Source organism: Asparagus officinalis, chromosome 1 (genome assembly GCF_001876935.1).
Source record: "Asparagus officinalis chromosome 1, Aspof.V1, whole genome shotgun sequence".
Classification (NCBI taxonomy): domain Eukaryota; kingdom Viridiplantae; phylum Streptophyta; class Magnoliopsida; order Asparagales; family Asparagaceae; genus Asparagus; species Asparagus officinalis.
Genome location: NC_033794.1, coordinates 40268001 through 40278267, shown reverse-complemented (window position 1 = coordinate 40278267; position 10267 = coordinate 40268001). Strand labels below are relative to the sequence as shown.

The following is a 10267-nucleotide window of genomic DNA, read 5'->3' as shown; positions in this document are numbered from 1 at the left end:
CCCCCCCCACCCCCCACCCACCCCCTTCCTCCCTCACTCCCTTTGAATAATCGAATATAATCTTAGGGCCCATTTAGGTCGATTTGAATTTATATCAAGAGTACAAAACTTTCTTGCTAATACTTTTGACCGCATTGCTATTAAAATTATGAGAAGCGTATATTTTGGTGAGCTAGTTTGTTCAGTACTTGGCCTGGAGTTATGCTTCGTAGCCACTTTCTGGCGAATGTTTAATCATGGCTGGAGCCAGCCCATTTAGGTCGATTTGAATTTATATCAAGAGTACAAAACTTTCTTGCTAATACTTTTGACCGCATTGCTATTAAAATTATGAGAAGCGTATATTTTGGTGAGCTAGTTTGTTCAGTACTTGGCCTGGAGTTATGCTTCGTAGCCACTTTCTGGCGAATGTTTAATCATGGCTGGAGCCAGTTCAAACTAGTTGAAATGTTGAGATTAAGGGGTTCTGCCTTTTGGTGGACAGCTGATTATCTTTTCTCGACATCCTTTGATCCCTAAATATTTCATTATTGTAGGGTTATAAGCTGTGGCAACTAATCATACACATTGAAGTGACTAACATCTGCAATAATCAGGATTCCATCTTAAGAAGTGATGGAACTGGTTATCAACCGCGTCACCTAATTTTTCGAGGTACCTCTTCTAATACTTCAATTGGAGTTCATGCCATATTGTCATGCCATGAAAACTATTAGTACACGATTCTTTCATTTTTGTTGCCCTATATGGAAACTCTTTTTGGAATCTTCTTAAAACTTTCAATCTGAAAATTCTAGCTCCATTGTTTTTTTTTTAAGAATTGGATCTGAAAATTACTTATAATTCATTTTGTCTGAAAAATTGAATATGAAAATTGTTTCTCATTGCAATTACGTTTCGTCTTGTATGTACTCTTGTCACCGGCGGAAAGAAATTGTATGTTGTCAATGTGTCAGTCGGATGGTTCTTTGCATGCTACTATCAGCCAATCAAACGCAGGAGTTTTTTTTTTTTTTAAAGTACCTCGTTATGGCTTTGTAATCTTTATAGGAAATGTTTAGATATTAGACTTTTTGTTATCTAATGTATGTAAATGATGTGAGTTATTGTGTATGTTACAGTGGAGATGAATGGTTAATTGGCATCCATTGGATTCCCACCTTGTATACAATTGGTTATGCCTCTCTTGATTCTGAAAATAAATCATCAGTTTAATACAATTATTGAGGTTATTTCTCCTTCTCTTTAGCTCATAATTAGAGGCAAATTACGGCCAGCATAATATAGACAAAGCTGGAGTGAACCCTGTATGACGTTGAAGCTTGATTTGCGGTCAAAGGGTCAATGGTGACAAACCCGCAAAGAGATAATCGCAAAGAATGGAAGTCGAAACAAGTCAAAAGTCATTTTGACGTAAGTGAATTGTTTTTTGTCATTTTGCAAATTTGCAAAAAACAATGCAATAGCGAAACAAATAGCTGGCCTTACAGCGATAACTACATTTTATGCAAATTGGAACAACAAATATATTTATAATTTAAACAAACCAAAGAATCTCTTCACAAAAGTATTACTGAATCTTATCACAGTATTCACTATTCATAAGAGATTTGTAAAGATATTGAATCGATATTCAAGAAATACTTTGTGGGGCCATTCCTTGACATAACGTGCCTATATCAAACGTACATAACAAATAATTTCTTTTATTACGCAATAAATAAAAACTTCCTGCAGCTTGTACAAACGCATCATGAATCTTTCCGCCAGCATAATATAATAGCATTAAAAAAAACTAATGAACAATAACAGAGATATAGGTAACTGTATATGGGGGGAAATTCAAATTTTCACCCCTTCCATCACTGAGTTCAAGTTCTTTCTGGACCACCTGCATGCTCGCAGGCGGTTCTGAGCCACAAGTGGTGGAAATAGGGGGACAATTTTGTAACTGTCCCTCCTCCTTTGGGGCTCTGAACCTCCCGCTCGCATCCCACTCGCATGCAGGTGGTTGTGAGAGGACCCTTATTCTTCCATCACAAGCTCCTCTCTATAAACTCCCAAATCCTTTCTTCCATATAAACCCGATCCCTAAGCCGACGAGGCATATGCCTCTCATCTGGAAACATAAGCAGCTCGTAAGTCTTCCCGGCAGCAATCAAAGCATTAACAAGCCTTGCAGTGTGCCTAAAATGAACATTCTCATCAATCATGCCATGAACAATCAATAATTTTCCCATCATATTATGCACGTGATGCATCACTGAACCATACTCGTAGCATTCTGGGTTCTCTGAAGGCAAGCCCATGTATTTTTCTGTGTAGAAAGTGTCATAGCCATCCCAAGATGTAACTGGAGCTCCAGCAACTGCGCATTTGAAAGTATTGGGAAATCTTGCAAGGGTCATTGCCGAGAGAAAACCCCCATAGCTCCAACCGTAGATGCCAATGTGACCGGGTTTAGCTAGACCTTGTTTGATTAAGTACTCAGCACCTGTGAGTTGATCTTCTGCATCTACTCGGCCAATGTTATGCTTTAATGAACCTTCAAACTTTAGTCCTCGTCTTGCTGTTCCTCTGTTATCTAGCTGCCAATGTTACAAAAGAGATGTATGATGTTTGGGATACAAGTTTTGCCATGAATGAGGTGGAGTTAACAATATAAGAAGTGCACAAAATCGAATATCAAATATGAATTTTATTTTGATCTGCAAGAAGATGTAACTTGTGTGCTAGCTTTGAATGGTCTAGTCAAACATCCGAAGTTTGAAGAAAGAGTAAGTTTGAATTGAATAAACCAATAACCTTAAAGAAGTTAGTTAGCTATGGGCCTCGTTCATCTTTTGGAGTGTAAACCACTTCTACACGGGAGGATCTTAGTAAATTTCTATGGAAAGCTTGAAGAACCATCGGAAAAACAAAATCTACGGGAGTCCTCCATGGTAAATAACTTGTAGGTACTTTAATGGGTGTAACATTTTCTCTTCAATAGTTTTCAAGGTGTGTGATTTCTTTATCAGGGCCACTATCAATCTATCAAAATCCTACTACCAGAACTTGCGTAAATCTGAACTGAACTACTTTAACTCAATATCACATATTCTAATTAACTGGAAAGTAGACTTGGATAGTCAGCCTGTTCTCGATTCATGAATACTAACTTTTTTAGAACAAGAGTCAGGACTTAGGAGTAGCTTAGCAGAGAAACATAATGTGAAATCAGCATTTGGGGATACACCCCAATAATATTATTGCAACACGTTCATGGTACCAAATAGATGGCAATTGATATTTAATCACTCCAAGTATAAATATTTGACTTGTGATGGGTGGCACTGTTGTCTTTAAAGTAGAAGAGTCCACTGAAGTCAATCGAGCAAACAGCCTTGCCCACTTATTTTGCACTTCAACCTTCACATTATGGGCTCAATTATGACTGATTAAACTATTCCAACATAATGCTGATTCATGAGAAATTTATGCTGAAATCAGTAATTTGGTTTCTCTAACTTATGTGTAAATCATTAAAATGGGCCTGTTTAGTCTTAATTTATGTGCCTTTGACTAGTTGTTGGATAATCATGAATATCTTAATACTGTGCAATTCTAGTATGGCTCCATCAACTTGTTGGACAGTCTCATTACCATGTTACTACCAGTAAAATTCTAGTAGACTGCACTATACAGTTTGCAATGTTATTTTCTATTTCCCACTATAGAATGGACTACGCGCAAGATGCCAATGCTCTAAAATTTTGATAGTCTAATTCCAGCTAACCTCTTTCGAAGCAATCAGGCAACTAAGATGATACTAACACCAAATGCAAACAATTACTTCACTGGTAGTATAGAAACCTTCATCATAAGTCTAGACTGAACCACTGCCTTAATATCCCTAGAACTACTATTAACTTGTCAGGAGATTCAATTTTTTCCAGAATTTTTAAGGCCTAGATTTGCAAGAGAAAATTACTATCATATGGAAAAAAAATCCTGAAACTAAAACCATAAACGGAGAATGATGAAGAAAAAATTGCAGTTAATGACTATGGCTGTATCCAGACTAAGTTGTCTGACACAACATATCAATCTCACAAATTGCAAACAGGATGAAGAAGACCGTTTTTTTATTTAGAGCAAACAACTCAGGGAAGCCGCGAGCTTTTGATTACCAATTGAAGCATATGATAGTCATTTATTTTAAGCAAATGGAAGATAGAAGTATAGATAGTGTCAAGTAATTTAGAAGCTATATACATAAGAAAGTTAATGAAAGAAAAAGAAAATACGACGACATCATGGCTTATCCTTCTAAAATTTAAAAGAGTCAACTTTTCATCAGTTAGCAACATTATTGACATCAAGCCATGAATAACTACCAATTAAAGAGCAAGTAGACTGACCTTCCATACTAAAATTCCCTTGTTTCTCAGGTACTGAGCCCTCATATCAACTGTATTTATCCACGAATCACTTACAAACTGTACACTTGGACCACCATAGACACTGATCAATGTTTTGTAAGGAGGTGGTCCGAACCTTTTCACATCAGGCTTGTATAAAGCGCCATATAGAACTGTTCCATCCTTGGCTGGTATTTGGACAATATCAGGTTGCAAAAGCTGAAGTTTCCTGAATCGAGGAATAGTAAGTGGCTGCTCATATAAAGGCTTTATATAGCTTCCGTCATGCAGATAACGAAGCCACACTGTAGGTGGAAGAGTAAGATTGTCATGAACATCAACGAATGTTTGCATACGGTGATCAAGAATAACCGCATGTCTTCCTTGGCCATGAGTCAACCTTCGAGGTTGCTGCAATGGATGGTTCCAATCTGGATAGAGGTTCGTGCAATAGAGGTTAGCTTCGAGAGGTGAATCCATCGTAGCCGTGAAATAAACAAGCCCTGCATTCTCATTTACTCCTGCAACTTGTTCGACCATCCAATCGCCTTGTGTTATAGGTCCCAAGCAAGTTCCATCCTTGTCATGAAGATAAAGATGTCTGAAACCGGTTTTTTCACTAGCCCAAAGAAAGCCACCGCTCAATCTATTTGCTCCCTTATCTAAAGGTGTGAAGCAATCATGCAAGGTGATCCACACATCCCGTTCTTCGACAAGCACAACTTCCTTTTGGCCAGTCCTAATATCAAACTTGAGAATCTTCAATCTGGATTGGCCTCGATTGAGAACCTGAACCATAAGAGTGTTATCAGGCATCCAATTAACTCTCGCCAAGTATTCTTGATCGCCACTGTCGTGATACTTCCCTCCACAAACAAGATCCATCCAAGTGACTTCCCCACCATAACAAGAAACAACTCCCAGCTGAACTTTGACATTTGCTGCTCCTGCGAAGGGGTATGCGTGGTCTTCCTGTGCATCTGAACCAACAAAACTTTTACCCTGATGCATAATTCTAAAAAGCGGTATTGCAGAGGAATCAACTTCAGTAAACGCAATATAGTTGCTATCAGGTGACCACCAGAACCCAGTTTTTCTATCCATCTCCTCCTACACATATGAAATCAGAGTGGGAAGGTATTGCTAGATATGTTTTTAAAGAAAATTAGATAAAGATATGCTTAGATTGAGAGAAAGGGCACCTGTGCAATATATTCAGCAAGGCCATGAGTCTGAAAAAACAGAATAGAAATGATAAAAAAAATGTTAAAACATAGAAGTGCATAAGAACACATGATAACATCTTAATAACCATGTATGACCAGCTATCCTACCACTGGGTACCGTGATCAGATATATGGCAACAAAGCATACTAAATAAAGGGGAGGACAAAGGATACAAAGGCAACCAAGATAAAGGAAGTGCCACTAGAAAATCAAATAGCACAACATAACATCAAAAGGCGAAACCCATTAGAAGAGAATTTTTATGGTATTTTTGGGAAATGTATCTTATTAGTCTCTTGCAACTTTACTTTGTGAATTAGTGTTAATGTAATCCTTAGCAACAAATCTATTATCTTTCCTATCGTCGAAAACAAGAAAATCTTTATATGCTTTATATTCTCAATCTAAATTTTGGAGGGCCCAATGACTTCATGTTGTAAAACTGCATAATCGACAAGTTAGCATTTCCTGCTCACAAAACTGAGTTTGTAAGATCTACCAGCAGATCCTAGAGTCTTATGCCAAGCTCCTCGTGGATCAATTAGATATCTGGAGGATTAGTTTTAGGTTATTGATGGACATAAAAGCTTGTGATGCTTTTTTTTTACCTGATAGCACCTGTACTCTGTCGCACACCCATCTTATAGGAAGACAGTTAGATGATGATGGCAGATGAATATGTAGACATGTACAGCTCAAGGTCTAGTGAAAGAATTTAGGCCTATTCCATATTTAGTCCAAAACAAAGCATTTCAGCACCTTTTAGCTTCTACAAACAAAGAAAAAAAAGGGAAACAAACATCATAAGGGTAAACGTAAACCAACAGTATCCAATTGCTGTTAGCAACGATAGGCATCATCTGACAGCACAAATTGAAACATCTTCAAGCGTATAGTGGATACCATGACAAAAGACTATCATATCCTAAAAGGTACCAGATTTCTTTTTAGTGCCCCAGCAGACTTCGTCACCAATTATAAAGATCTTCAGAATAAACATGTTATCTTAAATAAGATCATGATGATTATCTGCTAATACTTTATAGGAGTCATGGGCTGAAAAAAGAAAAGTTTCTTAATAAGCAAAAGAAAATATCACCTTCCTATTTCCTCTTGCGCCAACTGTTAACTGTTTTGACTCTTCACTTGACAAATCTAAAACATGCAGCTCATCATCCTTCACATAAGCAATCATATCTCCATCTGGTGACAGATGAGGGTCAATAATAGGAGAATCCACAGTGCTCTCCAACTTCAACTCTGGTTCAGAAGAACCAGAAATACCCTGGAAATAAACCTGCCAAGAAAGAACATCACAGCAGCTATAAGAGACATGAAATTCTTGACATTAAAAACGATAAATTCTGCTTGAAATTGTAGAATATATATGATAAAAAGACTCATATCATAACCAACCTTGTCTCACTTAGCAATCAATATAATGAAATGCTAGCATTAACATTATTCATGTAAATGAGCAGCAGTTAAAATATAGAAGTTCACAGATGATAGAGGAGTAAAATTTTCACCATTAGCATTAATGTTGGGTCAGGCAGGAGCTACAATGGATAGAAAAAAGGATCATGATCTCACTGGGACAAGGTAACTCCAAACATCCATCCTCGGTTCCATTGTGACCTGAATGAAGTCCTAACAAGGAGAAAGTATCTAGAGGTCCTAATTCATTGCATTAATGGTTGCCAAAGTGATGCCATCTATTGGATCAGTCCACAATTCCCTGAGTCCACCAATCCGGTTGCTGGTATCCCTTCGGAGCATAATTAATACAATGAACCGTGTCCGCTAGAAACTTTCTCAGTAAATAGTATTTAAGGAGGGAGCGCATGCTTATGCTTGTTGGGTCTAATTTCCAGGTGAATACCAACAATAAAGAAAATCACCACAGGAATAAGTTAAGTAGCTAGGTGACAACTTAGCAAGAACAAGAATTTCAGCTTACAGGTGAATAATACCAAGGACGGCACTAGCAACTGGGTGAATTCGTAACAAGGTAGTTAGGTAGCTAGTTAAACCATGCAAAAGCAACCATTACTGCTAATGTGCTCCCGTTTATCCTCATTTCATTCAGATTTTCTTAAAATTACAAAAAATAAAGAAAATTACTCATTGTGAGGGCGAGTAATGTCTGAGAAGGGGCTACTAACCGATTGAAGTGAGTAAAAAGATAGTGTTTTTACTACGGAGATGCGGTTCTTACCCTTGTGGGTATTTTGGTTTGACGAAAATAAGTTCAGTAGATCATCGACGACTAAGCCAAAAATAGAAACATTATTGCTGATGTGCTACCACTAAAAGCTACATTTTGGCCTGAATCTGTCAGAAGACAAACTGCCCAATTTGGACAGGATGGTAAAAAACTTTGACTAAACACCCAAGTTGAATAACACCAAAATTACCCCTAAAGAAGGAAAATTTACTACAGAACCGAAACTCACCCCGGAAGGCAACGGCACCATGATCTCCGGCTTTCCGTTCGCCCTCGCCCTCCACTCGTACCTCGTCACCCCCAACCCCCTCTCCCTCGACCTCTCCCTCCTCAACTTCTCCTCCGCCGACAAATTACTCTCATCGAGCCCACTCCCTCCCGGCGGCGCGAAAACCAACTCATGCCGACCGCGGCCGGTGTCAAAGGCGAAAACTTTCCGATAAAGACTAGAATCAGGGCTGAAGAGGTAAGTGACGATTCGATCATCAGGGCTGAAGCTGATGCCAGAGGGCGCCACGTAGCCTGGCAACGGACATTGCACGATCTCTTCGACTGAAAACAAGGAGGAGTCGGAGTCGGAGTCGGGATCGGTGAGATGAGGCATTGAGGATGCCGTTCTTGGCTTTTTCTCCTCTCGTTTGATCTCTCCCTCGATTTCTCGATCTCGCATCAGATCGAGAAAGAGAGAGGAGGATATTCTGGGGGGTTTTGGGGGAGAAAAAGAGATCTGGTTTTTTTTTTCTTCTTTTCTTTTTTATTCGATGGGGGGAAAGTACTTGGAAGTGTTTGTTTTTTGTCGCAAATGATATGTGATTGATTTTACCCAAGGGAGGAGGAGGAGGAGGAGGGTGATGCATTTGGAAAGTGATTTTATTTTTATTTTTATTTTTATTTTTATTTTTTGAAAAGGAAAGTGAAATTTTTAGGGATGGGGATGGGTGTGATGGGTCATTTCTTTGAGGCGATAACCTCCTGTAATATTATCGTTTCGCACTAACTAGTTTGTGGTCCGTGCAAAGCATGGTTTTTTTTTTTGCTACAGTAATCCCGCTTTTTTTAATATGCATGATTTGAATTTTTGTAAGTGCTACAGTATCCCGCTCTACTACAGTACCTTTTAACTGTTACAATAAACCAGTGTGCTACAGTAACATTTTTAATTAATTATTAACTACAGTAATCACGCTACAGTAAATGCTACTGTAGTATTTACTGTAGCATGAACAGTGAATCTATGATCCTCCTATTTGTATAAAGGAATAGATACAGTTTCACTGTTGCAGATAGATAGACTCTTGGTACTCCGGCCTTCTTACCCTCGGGTTTGCCCAAGTGCAAATAACCCCCGGGTAGACTTTCTTTTTTTTACTCTTTCAAGTGTCAAAAGAAATTAACATTTGGGATTCTATCCCCACTAATAGAACTATAGGGTGCCTGTCCATCTCTACAAAACTTTCTGATTCTTTTTAAAGGTCGAGAAAATGGGATGTATGAGCACAATTAGAACTAAGGGGGTCTAGTCGTAATTGGGTGATATTATAGGGGGTTTATCGTAATTTGCCCGTTTAATAAAGGTCATGTTTGGATTGGATACTATTTTGAGTAACAAACTTTTCTCTTTTATATTATAGTAAAATAGTGAGTTGTTTGGATCAAAATTTTGAGGGGTGTTAGGTTGGACTAATTGGTCCTTTAAAATATAATAGTATGTGCAGATCTTGGACTAAATAGGGAGGGGGGTATTATAGTCTTTCTTGAGACTATTTCGTACTGTGATTACATCTAAAACGACCCCAATGCCATTAACCACCCCAAAATTACTAGAGTTTCCCTCTCTAATTTTCTCGACAACCACTTCTATTACTGCCCCTAAAACAAAAATATTAAAAAAAATAAAAAAAATCCAAAATCGTCACCACTGAGAAAAACTTGCTTTAATTTAACAATGACACTCATCACCCATCACAGGTGACCTGGACATTTGGGATTTTTCAGTATGACTCTCACGATCTTAGGTTCAATTCTAACTTAGTAAAACATATTTATATAGTAAACAATGATACACATCTTATTTTTATCAATAAATGATACACCTCTTATTTTACCAATAAAGTGTATCATTATTATGAAGCAACCCGAAGCGCTTTGGCTTTGTATTTACAAATCTTTTTAATCGCATGAAGAAGCTGCTGCCTGCTGCTTAGTCGAGAAGAAAACAAATTGATCTTGGTTCATCTATAATTATTCAGATGTAAAAAAACACATTGATAATTCTTTTGACCAAAAGAGTTTATAGGAGGAAAAAAAAACAATTATATATACATATGTTTCTTTAACACATTGATAATTCTTTTGACCAAAAGAGTTTATAGGAGGAAAAAAAAACAATTATATATACATATGTTTCTTT

At 37.7% G+C, this 10267-nt stretch overlaps 2 protein-coding genes across 3 annotated transcripts in view; one reads left to right on the top strand and one right to left on the bottom strand.

Annotated features, from left to right (window-relative positions):
• LOC109823166 overlaps positions 1-1171 on the top strand; it is a 10572-nt gene extending 9401 nt beyond the window's left edge. The window contains exons 6-7 of one of the 2 annotated variants that reach the window (XM_020389453.1): positions 537-654; positions 932-1171. The gene's annotated coding sequence lies outside the window, so the exon portion shown is untranslated. The remainder of the gene's footprint in view (positions 1-536; positions 655-931) is intronic. The other variant, XM_020389461.1, reaches the window with a different exon arrangement.
• On the bottom strand, positions 1620-8605 carry LOC109823159 (dipeptidyl aminopeptidase 4). The gene is made up of 5 exons (XM_020389446.1): positions 8087-8605; positions 6730-6927; positions 5606-5635; positions 4404-5513; positions 1620-2588 (listed from the first exon to the last, which is right to left on the bottom strand). Exons 1-5 carry the CDS (start codon positions 8525-8527, stop codon positions 2037-2039), a joined length of 2331 nt encoding a protein of 776 aa, XP_020245035.1. The 5' UTR covers positions 8528-8605; the 3' UTR covers positions 1620-2036.